The 15594-nt window shown below is 33.0% G+C and overlaps 1 protein-coding gene across 1 annotated transcript; it reads right to left on the bottom strand.

Moving 5' to 3' along the window:
- Positions 1-437: 437 nt before the first annotated feature.
- Positions 438-15076, bottom strand: LOC121217198 (vesicle-associated protein 4-2). Its single transcript, XM_041092727.1, has 6 exons — positions 14993-15076; positions 1707-2016; positions 1200-1261; positions 916-997; positions 654-763; positions 438-578 (listed from the first exon to the last, which is right to left on the bottom strand). The coding sequence occupies exons 1-6, from the start codon at positions 15074-15076 to the stop codon at positions 489-491; spliced, it is 738 nt and encodes a 245-aa protein (XP_040948661.1). The 3' UTR covers positions 438-488.
- Positions 15077-15594: the final 518 nt, after the last annotated feature.

Genomic DNA, 15594 nt, shown 5'->3' with positions numbered 1-15594 from the left:
CTACACATAGAAAATAAATAAATTGTTGATCAACAAAAACTTGCAAAATTAAAAATTAAGCCACTTTCAATAATTCAATTAAAGTTCTAAAATCTCCAATGATAAACATAAGAAGCAACTAAACAGAAGTATATTACAGAGCCTAACCTAAATTATAGAGATCATACCTTGAATCCAACTCTGTTGTCTAAGCAAGCATGCCAATCTGCTTTCATTTCTTGCAAAGGAACTCGATCATGTGGCCCGCAATAAAGTAGTCAAATTCAGACATGCCACATTTGGAATATTAGAAATAAGACAGTTTTTCATGTTACAAAAGGTTCCAATTTTTATGTCTGGAAAACTTTTACCTCTTGGGCCCTGATATACAGAGTTCAACATCCTCAAGTTTCAGTTCCAAGTAAGAAGAGTATACTTTCTCAATCTAAGGCTGAGTTCAGAGAGAAATTCTCAGTAAGAAACTGAATGCTGAACATTTTTAAATCAAACTATAGAAGAAAGAACATATGGTGTATATTTACCTCGTTGTAGTCTACAAACATCTTATTAGTCCGTAAATAGGATTCTATCATAGCAATCTACATTTTTGCAATAAGTCAGTAAACCAAGGGTCAATAGACCAATTGAAACAAAGATACACACCAAGGACTTACAGTCTCATCACTTCTACCAGTCAATTGTAGACTCATGATTTTAAACTTAACCCTGCTCTTTTGATCCATCTGTTTTTCATTGTTCTCAGGAGGCTCCACGAACTTGAAGAATAGTAAATCCATTCAAAAACAAAAATAGAAATTCATAGGAATGTTTCAAAAGATAAAGAAAAATAAACTAAACAAATATGTCTGCCAAGTGCCAAAGCATGATAAAAACCAGAAGTGAAGAGTATGCATAAGCGTGCAAAAAAACATTTACCCGTTGCTATGATGCTCTCGCCAGGGGCTAGAATGGCACCCGGAGGGCGCATGAAACGGCTCTTTGGTGCAGTTGTTTGAAACTAAACCAAAAAAGAACAAAAGGACTCATTATGAAATTCATCAAAGCAATGGTTATAGTATAAAACATTTAACAAAAATATACTTGCTTGTTGTTTTCAGTTCTGTCTCTAACTTATAAATCACTAACATGCCAAATAAGGACAATGATGAAAACAAAAACAACAAAAGGAAACAGAAATGTCTCAAAGGTATAATGTGTACCTTGAAAGCTGCATATGACTTGCTTGTGTTTTTTATCCTGACTACGCTCCTCACCTGTTTGCCTGGTTCATCTCGGAAAAACAAACCAAAATACACAATTAAGAATAAGAAAATTGTAATCTGAATGGGTTAAAATTTTAAATAGTATATAATAATGGCTTTTAAATTTGCAATCTGCAAATTCGGGTGCACTTCTATAGAAATAAATCAAAAAGAAAACTTCCCAAATTAAGTCAAAATATCCATATTCTTAGTGGTTCTCATTTCAAAGTTAAATTTGCTTAGTTACAAGTAAAAGGGGTAAAAAAACTGAAGCAAAACTACAAAATTATACTCTGCCTTTATTAACAATCTTAAATTTTAGTTGACTTAACTTTCAATTTCCTAAAATAAGGATCAAAGTTTTTACTTTAGCTTTTTGATCAAACAAATGGAAAATCCAAAACCTGATAAGATATAATTTTTGAAGGTCTCGAAAGATAATTTTTTAAAAAGGGAAGTACATACATGGAAAATATAACTTATTAGCTGGATCAAGTTTGAGCTGACGCCGAGTCGGCAAAAGCGACTTTGCAACGGAGGAAACCGAAATGGCAGAGCCGTGATGATTTGATCCTTCGACATGAGGTTGAGTTTGAACGTATAGATTAGACGCTGAAGAAGAAGACGGAGTCGTTCTGGTATTATTCCCGGTTTGGCGAGAAGGCAGCTTAAAAATTCCCCAAACTTTGCCATCGGAGGGTGACTTTTGCTCGGTATCTATCGCCGTCTCTCTCGCAAGCACATGTACGGCACCGTGTGCCGCGTCGCGAAGATTCTAAAACCAAAAAACCTTTGCTGGAATTTGAGAGTTTTAAGACGAAGAACAAACAAAAACTGACTTGGCTTCAATTGGGAAGAAACACAGTTGAATAAGCTTCTGGGTTTCTTTCTTGGATGTGGGAAATTAGGATTTTAGGGGGGAAAGTTGGGGATTTCGGGGGCAGGGGGAGGGGGAGGGAATTTTATAAAATGGCGCTATTTTTTTTAAACTAAATTTTAAAACACCGTAAAAAATTATTTTAGTTAAAATAAAACGACACTGTTTTGCTATATAAAATGGCGCTATTTTTTAAAATAAAATTATTTTTTGTGTGAAAACGCCGCTATTGCTTATCTTTTGCGGCGTTTTTAAAAACGCCGCAAAAAATTATTTCATTTGGAATAAAACGATACTGTTTAGCTATGCTAAAAATCTTTTATTTTGTCTGTTAAAAATTATTAGTTAAGTGATTTTATAAAACATTTATTATTATTTTTTATAAATTGAATTTTTATAAAAAAAATCAAGTACTCTCAAAATAAATATTGTATATTTTAATAAGAAAAAAATGATTAAATGGCTGTAATTAATTATTAAGTTAGAATTATCCAATGTAAGCAATTAATCTCTCACATATCAAATTTCTATTAAAGATTGAGACGTTAATCATGATTTTATATTATTCATTTCCGATCTAATCTCCATTTTATTAGAGATATTTCTTCCTAACTAAAATATAATTATTTTGCTAGATGTTCGATGTGGAATGATTTTAGTTTTTGTATTTTATTTTTATTTGTTATAATTTGGTCTTATATATCCAAAATAGATAGTTACCTATCCGTATCAATTTGTTACATTTTTTTATTAATTTTTTTAAATCTAATATTTAAATATATCAAATGGTTTAGATTAAATATTTTTTAGTCATAAACATCGCTAATGTTTCCTTTTCCGGCGTTTACAGAAGAAACGCCACTAATAAATTAAATTCTTGTAATGAAACGAAACCGTTTTGAAAAATTCTAATACATATTAGCGGCGTTTTTGCTATAATCGCCGCCAAAGCTCGCATATTTTATAATTTTTTATATTCAATTATTGTATATTGCATATCAATTTTAAATTAATAATCTTTAAATTTATTATTATCTCTTTTACAATTATATAAGAACTTATTTAGTATATAAATTAAAAAATACTAATTAATTTAAACCTTAAACCCTAACTCAGCCCCAAATCTCTAAACCCTAAATCACTAACTCTTAACCCCAAACCTCAAACCCCTAACCCCTAAACCTTATTTAATATATAAATTAAAAAACACTAAATAATCTAAATCCTAAACCCTAAACCCTAAACCTAACTCGACCTTGAATCCCTAATCTTTAAACCCTAAACCCTAACCCGACCCTGAATCCCTAACCCCTAAACATTATCTAATATATAAATTAAAACACACTAATTAATCTAAACCATAACCTGACACTGAATCCATCAACCCTAAATCCCTAATTGATCTTAACCTCTAACCCCTAACCCCTAACCAGTAAACCTTAAATCATAACCCTTAAATCAGAATCCCTAATCCACAATCCCTGATTCCATAATCTATAAACCTTAAATTTGTAACTTTTAAACTGACCCTAAATCTTAAATTAACCATATATATACTCTAAACCATATATATTAAACCCTAAACTATAATGATAATTAAATTAAATATTTTAAAATTAATACTATCGTATCTTTTACAATTATATTTGAAATTATTTAATATATAAATTAAAAATCAATCCATTATGTACCCAAAAAATTTTAAAATTATTTTAAATAATAGTATTTTAATTTCTCCATTTTACATTCGCTTTAATAAAAACATTTTGTATTAAACAATATTATTTGTTATCATTTAAATGTAATTTTGACCAATATATAATAAATACAACGAAATATCAATTTTTTCAACTTATAATAAAAAATATAATTGAAACATTACTTGAGAATATATCAAAGAATGAGATAATTGAAATCATTTTAGATTTTATTATTATTAGCAGCGCTTTTCCAAAAACGCCGCTAAAGGTCGAGTATTAGCTGCGCTTTTTCAACAACGCCGCTAAAAGCCCGAGCATTAGCAGTGCTTTTTCAAAAACGCTGCTAAAGGCCCGAGCATTAGCGGCTCTTATTCAAAAATGCCGCTAAAGGCTCGAGCATTAGCGGCGCTTTTTCAAAACCGCCGCTAAAGGCCCGAGCATTAGCGGCGGTTTTTAAAAAACGCTGCTAAAGGCCCAAGCATTTGCGGCGCTTTTTAAAAAACGCCACTAAATGCCCCCAAAAAATCAGAAAACGGTGTCGTTAGACTTAGGCTTTTTGCGTCGCTTTTCAAAAAATGCCGCTAATGCTTATTTTTAGTGGCGTTTTTTGTCCAAACGCCGCTAAAAACGCCGCTAAAATCCTGTTTTGGTGTAGTGTTCGTTATGTGTGTCGTCCCATTTTTCTAATTTTTTTGAAGTTGTGTACGCACTTGTTTTGTTGATGGTTCAAAATTCACGTGTATCTCAAAATTCATTGAGCTATTCCAGATTCCTCTGCCTGTGATATGGATGTGGCACAATGTAGAAATAATTATGCGAAGCGCAAAATCTTATAACTTTGTTGTCGTTAAAAAGTTTTTATCACACTTATCATATTTGTAAAATGGGAAATGGCAACTTAATGATTGAAATTCAAAATTAATACATCAAAACTATTTCCCATTCTGAAATTAAGTCGATGTTTGTCTTTATCGTGGGACTCCAATTCAGTTTTTGTATTCTTCGTTCTACGTTAACTTTTTAGGTGTGAGCGTTCCAACCCAAGTTTACTGGAATATGAATGGAAGCTTTTAGTGGGATAAGTAATGGAACTTGGAAAATGAAATATTCTCTTAGAGAGTTAAATTGGAAACAACAAATGATGTTACATTTCTATAACTCTCATAGGTATTTCCCAAATAATGGATAGGATTTTGTTTTTATATAAAGTGAACCTTTCTTAATAGGGAGAATGCGGGATGTACGTCGCCGACATATTTGGAGTTTCATTCTCAATCTTGATAAAAAAATTAATCTAAAGACAAAAGAATAAAGAAATTAATTTAAGGCTTTGAGGTGTTACATCACCTTCGACAAGGATTTGAAGATTGCCTCTCCTATACGGAAAAGAAAGAGGTCATAACTATTACATAAGTATCGAAGAAGTGAAAATGGAAATTGAAACAATGGAGTCCATAGGCAAGGAACTACTACAAATTACAATGCATGTCCCTTGGAGGATAATTCCTGGCACGATATGTGTCTTTTCACAACTTCGAGAAGTCAAGGTTTTTTCTCCCTTATAGCCAATGTGAATTTATATTGTATAAAGACATTCAAGGAATCGAGATTGTTTCAAGTACGCACTACGCTAGAACATTCCAATTCCACATTATTGAAATAAACTTAATGTTTATAATAATGATATATGTGTCAATTGAAACAATGTGAAACAATATCTAGTGCTTGATTTGATATGGTTACCGAGTTCCAATGCTATAAAGTTCAAAATAATGGCATGTATAAAATCATACTGTATTAAGTAATGGCTTCTCTAGAACTATTTAATTTTCTTAGAACTAAATATAATTTAAACATTTTAATGAAGGTTTCAGAACAATTTCAAAAATACAGACAAAAGAACAATTTTGAGCCCGTTACATCTTGTAACCGTTTGTTAGCTTAAGCAATCATATATCCTTAAGCAGACGGAGATGGTGAATCGATCAATGCAAGGAAATTATTCCATGTCTGAATGCTCTTCGCTATAATTGTCGCTGGGCTTAGGTCTTTGAATAGAGGATTTTCAAGAGTCCTCTTTACTAATGCTAAGTGGCAAACTTTTCCCAACACAACAAGTTCGCCGCAACACTTGTTAGAAATACTCCCTATCTTGAAAATACTCGTGAAAGCTTCTAGAACATAGGGCAAACCCATTTTAGTTTCACAATTATTTTCCTTAATAATCTGGTCGTTCTCCTGCATAGCCATTACTGCCACGCAAGTTAAGAATAAAACCACTAGTACGGAATAAACGTTAAGGCTTGCCATACCGCTCGAATCTGATGTTACTAGTTAAATTTGGTTATTAAAATTAATTTCGAACAAGATTTGTAAGGAAAAGAATGGCATTTATACTAGAATACGTTACAATAAAAGAAAACATTCTATATTTCAGTTTAATTAGAACATTCAATATTTCAGTTTAATTAGCATTAATTTTAATTACTACAAATCTAAATATTAATTCAAAGACACACATTTATACGTCCCTTTATAATTCTTAAATGGCATTAAACGAATCACAAAAATAAGGTTCAACAAAGATGATTATGTCGTACATGTGTTTCACCGTTGAAACTGGGATTGAACTATTACGTCCACACCAAACCAAACACCTAGGCGATAATATGAAGGAAACAACATATGGAAAAAGCAATATGGGATATAGTACACTTGCATTACAGGTACACATATTCGTTATGTGTGTCGTCCCATTTTTCTAATTTTTTTGAAGTTGCAAAAGCACTTGTTATGTTGATTGTTAAAAATTCAGGTGTATTTCAAAATTGGATGAGCTATTCCAGATTCCTCTGCCTGTGATATGGATGTGGCACAATGTAGAAATAATTATGCGAAGCCCAAAATCTTATAATTTTGTTGTTGTTAAAAAGTTTTTATCACACTTATCATATTTGTAAAATGGAAAATGGCAACTAAATGATTGAAATTCAAAACTAATAAATCAAAAATATTTCCCATTCTGAAATTAAGTCGATGTTTGTCTTTATCGTGGGACTCCAATTCGGTTTTTGTATTCTTCGTTCTACGTTAACTTTTTAGGTGTGAGCGTTCTGACCCAATTTTACTGGAATATGAATGGAAGCTTTTAGTGGGATAAGTAATGGACCTTGGAAAATGAAAAATTCTCTTAAAGAGTTAAATTGGAAACAGCAAATGATGTTACATTTCTATAACTCTCGTAGGTAATGCCCAAATAATGGATAGGATTTTGTTTTTATATAAATTGAACCTTTTTTAATAGGGAGAATGTGGGACGTACGTCGCCGACATATTTGGAGTTTCATTCTCGATCTTGATAAAAAAAAGTAATCTAAAGACAGAAGAATAAGGAAATCATGTTAAGACTTTGAGGCATTACATCACTTTCAATGCGGATTTGAGGATTGCCTCTCCTATACGGAAAAGAAAGAGTTCATAACTATTAGATAAGTATCGAAGGATTGAAAATGGAAATTGAAACAAAGGAGTCCATAGGCAAGGAACTACTACAAATTATAGTGCATGTCCCTTGGAGGATATTTCTTGGAACGATATGTGTCTTTCCACAACTTCGAGAAGTCAAGGTTTTTCTTCCCTTAAATCCAATACGAATTTATATTGTATAAAGACTTTCAAGGAATCGAGATTGTTTCAATTCCACACCATGCTAGAACATTCCAATTCCACATTATTGAAATGAACTTAATGTTTATAATAATGATATTTGTGTCAATTTAAACAATGTGAAACAATATCTAGTGCTCGATTTGAGATGGTTACCGAGTTCCAATGCTATTAAGTAATGGCTTCTCTAGAACCATTTAATTTTCTTAGAAATAAATATAATTTAACTAGGCTTAAATTTAATGTCACATTTTAATGAAGTTTTCGGAACAATATCAAAAATACAGACAAAAGAACAATTTTGAGCCCGTTACGTCTTGTAACCGTTTGTTAGCTTCAGCAATCATATATCCTTAAGTAGACGGAGATGGTGAATTAATCAATGCAAGGCAATTATTCCATGTCTGAATGCTCTTCGCTATAATTTTCGCTGGGCTTAGGTCTTTGAATAGAGGATTTTCAAGAGTCCTCTTTACTAATGCTAAGTGGAAAACTTTTCCCAACACAACAATTTCGCCGCGACACTTGTTAGAAATACTCCCTGTCTCGAAAATACTCATGAAACCTTTTATAACACAGGGCAAACCCATTTTAGTTTCACAATTATTTTCCTTAATAATCTGGTCGTTCTCCTTCGTAGCCATTACTGCCCCGTAAGTTAAGAATAAAACCACTAGTACGGTATAAACGCTAAGGCTAGCCATACCGCTCGAATTTGATGTTACTAGTTAAATTTGGTTCGTAAAATTAATTTCGAACAAGATTTGCAGGGAAAAAATCGCATTTATAGGAAGTGTTATAACCATATTGGACTAGAATACGTTACAATAAAAGAAAACATTCAATATTTCAGTTTAATTAGCATTAATTCTAATTACTACAAATCTAAATATTAATTCAAAGATACACATTTATACTTCCCTTTATAATTCTTAAATGGCATTAAACGGATCACAAAGATAAGGTTCAAATAAGATGATTATGTTGTACATGTGTTTCACCGTTGAAACTGGATTGAACTATTACGTCCACTCCAAACCAAACACCTGGACAATAATATGAAGGAAACAACATATGGAAAAAACAATATTGGATATAGTACACTTGCATTACAGGCACACATATTCATTATGAGCGTCGTCCTATTTTTCTTATTTTTTGAAGTAATAGCACTTATTATGTTGATGTATAAAAATTCACGTGTATCTCAAAATTGAATGAGCTATACCAGATTCCCCTACCAGTGATATGGATATGGCACAATGTAGAAATAATTATGCGAAGCGCAAAATCTTATAATTTTGTTGTTGTTAAAAAGTTTTTATCACACTTATCATATTTGTAAAATGGAAAATGGCAACTGAATGATTGAAATTCAAAATTAATACATCAAAAATATTTCCCGTTCTAAAATTAAGTCGATGTTTGTCTTTATCGTGGGATTCAAATTCGGTTTTTGTATTCTTTGTTCTACGTTAACTTTTTAGGTGTGAGCATTCCGACCCAATTTTACTGGAATATGAATGGAAGCTTTTAGTGGGATAAGTAATGGAACTTGGAAAATTAAAAATTCTCTTAGAGAGTTAAACTGGAAACAACAAATGATGTTACATTTTTATAACTCTCGTAGGTATTGCCCAAATAATTGATAGGATTTTGTTTTTATATAAATTGAACCTTTTTTTAATAGGGAGAATGTGGGACGTACATTGCCGACATATTTGGATTTTCATTCTCGATCTTGATAAAAAAAAGTAATCTAAAGGTAGAAGAATAAGGAAATTAAGTTAAGACTTTGAAGCATTACATCACTTTCGACGAGGACTTCAAGATTGCCTCTCCTCTACGGAAAAGAAAGAGGTCATAACTATTAGATAAGTATCGAAGGAGTGAAAATGGAAAATGAAACAAAGGAGTCCATAGGCAAGGAACTATTACAAATTATAGTACATGTCCCTTGGAGGATATTTCCTAGCACGATATGTATCTTTTCACAACTTCGAGAAGTCAAGGTTTTTTCCCCCTTAAAACTAGTGTGAATTTATATTGTATAAACACTTTTAAGGAATCGAGATTGTTTCAATTCCACACAACGCTAGAACATTCCAATTCCACATTATTGAAATGAACTTAATGTTTATAGCAATGATATTTGTGTCAATTTAAACAATGTGAAACAATATCTAGTGCTCAATTTGAGATGGTTACCGAGTTCCAATGCTATAAAGTTAAAAATAATGGCATGTATAAAATCATAGTGTATTAAGTAATGGCTTCTCTAGGACCATTTAATTTTCTTAGAACTAAATATAATTTAACTAGGCTTAAATTTAATGACACATTTTAATGAAGCTTTCGAAACAATATCAAAAATAAAGACAACAGAACAATTTTGGGCCCGTTACGTCTTGTAACCGTTTGTTAGCTTAAGCAATCATATATCCTTAAGCAGATAGAGATGGTGAATCGATCAATGCAAGGCAATTATTCCATGTCTGAATGCTCTTCGCTATAATTTTCGATGGGCATAGGTCTTTGAATAGAAGATTTTCAAGAGTCCTCTTTACTAATGCAGAGTGGCAAACTTTTCCCAACACAACAAGTTCGCCGCAACACTTGTTAGAAATACTCCCTGTCTCGAAAATACTTGTGAAAGCTTCTAGAACACAGGGCAAACCCATTTTAGTTTCACAATTATTTTCCTTAATAATCTGGTCGTTCTCCTTCATAGCCATTACTGCCCCGCAAGTTAAGAATAAAACCACTAGTATGGAATAAAAATTAAGGCTTGCTATACCGCTCGAATCTGATGTTACTAGTTAAATTTGGTTCGTAAAATTAATTTCGAACAAGATTTGCAGGGAAAAAAATGGGCATTTATAGGAAATGTTATAACCACATTGGACTAGAATACATTACAATCAAAGAAAACGTTCAATATTTCAGTTTAATTAGCATTAATTTTAATTACTACAAATCTAAATATTAATTCAAAGGCACAAATTTATACATATGTTTCTACGTTGAAACTGGGATTGAGCTATTACGTCCTCTCCAAACGAAACACCTGGACGATAATATAGAGGAAACAACTTATGGAAAAAACAATATGGGATATAGTACACTTTATTGTGGGACTCCAATTCGGTTATTGTATTCTTCGTTCTACGTTAACTTTTTAGGTGTGAACGTTTTGACCCAATTTTACTGAAATATGTGTAAAAAATAGAACTTCGGTTATAACAATTTATAACAATGAAAAGGAGAGAGAAAAATAAAGAACACAGATTTTATGTGGAAACTCTTTCGGGGGAAAAACCACGAGCAGAGGAGAAGATAATTCACTATGTCGAATTCGAATGATTACAGGAGAAGTTGACTATGTCTATTTATAGGCTTGTAAAACCATATTTTAATAGGATTGTAGTAAGATTGAAATACCTTATTCTAATCAATATCAAATAGATGAAGTTTAACAAGGTTTAAAAAACCTTATTCTAAAATAAAATTAAAGAAGTATAGTTCTATAGGGATTTTACTTTTATTTTATTTTACAACTGTATTTTATTTAAATAAGGATTCAGGTCACTTAATTCTAGCAATCTCCACCTTGACACGAATTCTCAATGAACAGGTTCTTCATCGCGAACTCTCAACAAACAAGTTCTCCACCTCTTCCATAAAACCCCTTAAGGATTTAACTTCAACAATGAACACCAATCAAGTCAAAGCAATGCTCAAACTTGGTTATAGGAAGTGACTTAGTCATCATATTTGCAAGATTTTCATGAGTACTAATTTTGCTCACAACAATATCACCACGAGCAATAATATCACGAAGAAAATTATACCGAACATCAATATGTTTTGTTCTCTCATGAAACATTTGATCTTTTGTAAGGAAGATGACACTCTGACTGTCACAAAATACTGTATTGATTTGAAGGTCTTCATTGAGTTCACTAAAGAGTCCCTTCAACCAAATAGCTTCTTTACAAGCCTCATTAATCGCCATGTACTCAGCTTCAGTGGTAGACAAAGCAACTGTAGTTTGCAAAGTGGTTTTCCAACTGATTGCACAACCTCTGATTATAAAGACATAACCTGTGAGAGACCTTCTTCTATCAAGGTCTCCAGCAAAATTAGCATCAACATACCCAATGACTCCATCTCTAGTTCTTCCAAACTATAAGAAAACATCAGTAGTACCTCGTAAGTATCTTAAAATCCACTAAACTGCTTTCTAATGTTTTTTACTGGGATTTCACATGTATCTGCTAACTGCTTTGACTGCATATGATAAATCTGGATGTGAACAAACCATAGCATACATGAGGTATCCCACTACACTAGAGTATGGAACATGTGACATGTACTTAATCTCATCATCTGATTGTGGAGACAAAGTCGATGAAAGTCTGAAATGGGCTGCTAAAGGAGTACTAACAGGCTTAGCATTCTGCATATTGAATCTGCAAAGAACTTTCTCAATGTACCAATTCTAACTTAGGTACAATTTCTTGCTTTTCTATCTCTAAGAATCTCCATACCAAGTATCTTCTTTGCTGGTCTCAAATCTTTCATCTCAAATTCTTCACTTAGTTAGGCATTGACCTTTCTTATCTCTCATTTATCTTTCGCTGCTATCAACATGTCATCAACATAAAGAAGTAGATACACAAAATAACTATCACTATTTTTCTTAAAGTAAACACAAATGTCAAAGCTACTTCTTTTAAAATCATGAGAAGTCATAAAGGAATCAAACCTCTTGTACCACTATCTTGGTGACTGTTTCAAACCGTAAAGGGACTTTTTCAGCAAGCAAACATAGTCCTCTTTTTCTGAGACTGTAAAACCCTCTGGTTGTTGTCTGTAAATATTCTCCCCAAGTTCTCCATGCAAAAATGCAGTTTTTACATCTAACTACTCAAGCTCCAAATCATGCATGGCCACAATACCAAGCAAAGCTCGAATCGAACTATGCTTCACAACTGGGGAGAGCACATCTGTGAAGTCCATTCTTCGAATTTGACTGTAACCCTTTGCAACAAGCCTTGCTTTATATCTAGATTCTTCAACTCTTGGAGTCCCCTCTTTTTTTTTTAAACACTCATTTACAGCGAACAACCTTTTTACCTTTAGGAAGTTTCACAAGATCCCATGTTTTGTTTTTGTGGAGTGATTCCATCACCTCTTGTATAGCAAACATCCAGTTTTTTGAGTCTTCACAACTAACCGCCTCAGAATAATTAGATGGCTCTTGTTTTGTATCTAAATCTCTAGCCACATTTAAAGCATAAGCAACTAGATCAGCTTGGGCATACTTATTTGGAGGTTTAATTTCTCTTCTAGTTATGTTTTTGGTGATAGAGTATTGTGCTGAAAAAGCAACTCTATTTTGAATTTTTGCACTGGCTTGAGGAGTTAACTCTGCTGTAGATTCTAGATTAATCTGATGTTCCACCTGCTTTTGATTTTCTTTATTGGAAGAGCCTTTAAGAAATAAGTTAGGTAGCATAGCAGTTTCATCAAAAACAACATCTCTACTAATCATAACTTTTCTATTTTCAGGACACCATAACTTATACACTTTTACACCAGCTTTATAACCAAGAAAAACACGTTTAATGGATCTCGGTTCTGATTTTTTATTATGAACATGAGCATACGCAGGACACCCAAAGATCTTTAAATCAGAATAGTCAGCAGGATTACCAGACCATACCTCTTGTGGAGTCTTTTTCTCAATGGCAACAAATGGAGATCAGTTGATCAAAAAGCATACAGTAGAGGCTGCTTCAGCCCAAAATGACTTTGGTAAGTTGGCATTTGACAACACACATTGAACCTTCTCCATGGTCGTTCTGTTCATTCATTTCTGTTCATTCATTCTAGAACACCGTTTTACTATAGAGTATGACAAACTATCAAGTGTCTCACGATCATTTCTAACGTGCACAGTTTATTAAACTCATCAGAACAGAATTCTAAGCCATTGTCTGTGTGGAGGTATTTTATTTGCTTTCCCGTCTATTTTTCAATCATAGTTTTCCAAGACCTAAATACGGAAAACACATCGCTTTTCTACTTCAAGAAAAATGCCCAAACTTTTTTGGAAAAATCGTTAATAAAAGTTAGCATATAATTAGCTCCACCTCTCGAAGGCACTCTAAATGGCCCCCACAGATCAGAATGAATATACTCCAATGTTCCCTTCGTGTTTGGATTCCTCTAGCTAATCGAACTCTCTTTTGCTTCTCAAAAATGTAGTGCTCACAGAACTTTAGTTTGCAAATTCCATGCCCATCAAGAAGTCATCTTTTACTCAATTCTGCCATGTCATTCTCACTCATATGCCCTAGGCGCATATGCCAAAATTTAGTAATATCATCATCTGACAAGGAAGAAGATGTGACAGCTGCATCACCAGTAACAGTAGGACCCTCTAAAACATATAACTAGGCATTCTTTCTCTGCCCTTTCATCACAGCGAGGGAACCTTTGGAAATCTTCAAAACCCCACTTTCAACTATGTATTTGTACCCTTTTGAATCAAGAGTACTCAACGAAATTAAATTTCTCTTCAATTCTAAAACATGTCGTACGTCACTAAGTGTTCTGACAACTCCATCAAACATCTTAACATTAATTGTTCCAACACCTGTAATTCTACATGAAGCATTATTTCCCATCAAAACAACACCTTCAGACACTGTTTCATAAGGTGTAAGCCAATCCCGATTTGGACTCATGTGGAAGGTGCAGCTCGAATCAATGACCCACTCCTCGCTCACTTTAGAATTATTGACAGAAATGACTAAAAGTTCACCATCGCTGTAGTCTTCTACAACATCAGCTTTACTGGAATTTTTTGGTCATTTTCCATTTTGATTCGCAATCTCCCTTTTGATCTTGTTCTGTAGCTTATAACACTCAGATTTAATGTGCCCTTTCTTCTTGCAGAAGTTACAAGTTTTACCTCTATTTAAAGACTTCGATCTACCCTTAAATTTACTGCGAAGATTTCGTTCCTATGTCTTTAAATGATCATCATTAGCATTCCGATCTTATCTTCTACGAAAAATGAGATAGTCTCTCTGAAAGTCAGTTTTAATCACAAGAAGCTTCATCTTATCACACGAGGTTAAAGAATCATAAACCTCATCAACTGTGAGACTCGCAGCTATATAAAATTGAATCTCCAAAGGTTTAATAAGACAGGGGCAAAGAACAAAGTAGAATCAACCCTAAATCTTCCTTATCATACTGAACCTCTATGGCCTCCAAGTTTGAGAGAATTTTTTTAAACACTGTTAACTGTTCGTGCACAGATGCACCTTCCTCCAAATGATGAGCAAAAGACGCTGCTTCATATGCAGTTTGCTAGTTAGAGTTTTCGACATACATATTTGTTCCAACCTCTTCCATAATCCAGCAGCGGTCTTCTCCTTCATCACATCCTGCAAAATTTTGTTAGACAAATGCAGATGTAACAGTGTTAACACCTTTCGATCCACGCACTTCTTCTCTTCCTCCGTCAATGTTGAAGGCATCTTATCTGCCACTAGTAGAGCTTCCTCTAAGTCCATCTATGCAAGAACTGTCTGCATCTTTATTTGCCATAACGTGAATCTGGTGTTGCGATCCAACAACAAAATTTCATACTTCAAAGACACCATTACCGTGATTGAGATGAACAACCCAGAAGCCCTGATACCAGTTTGTAAAATATAGAACATCGATAATGATAATTTATCGCAAAGAAAAAGAGAGAGAAAAATAAAGAACACAGATTTCATGTGGAAACCCTTTCGGGAAAAAAACCACAGGCAGAGGAGAAGATAATTCACTATGTCAAATTCGAATGATTACAAGAGGAGTAGACTATGTCTATTTATAGGCTTGTAAAACCATATTCTAATAGGAATGTAGTAAGATTGAAACACCTTATTCTAATCAATATCAAACAGATGGAGTTTACTAAGGTTTTTTATTCTAAAATAAAGTAAAAGAAGTATAGTTCTATAGAGATTTTACTTTTATTTTATTTTACCAATTTATTTTATTTAAATAAGGATTCGGGTCACTTAATTCCAACAATATGAAT

This window comes from Gossypium hirsutum, chromosome D05 (assembly GCF_007990345.1).
Source record: "Gossypium hirsutum isolate 1008001.06 chromosome D05, Gossypium_hirsutum_v2.1, whole genome shotgun sequence".
NCBI lineage: Eukaryota > Viridiplantae > Streptophyta > Magnoliopsida > Malvales > Malvaceae > Gossypium > Gossypium hirsutum.
Note: the sequence above shows the minus strand (reverse complement) of the source record. Positions and strands in the feature narration are given on the sequence as shown.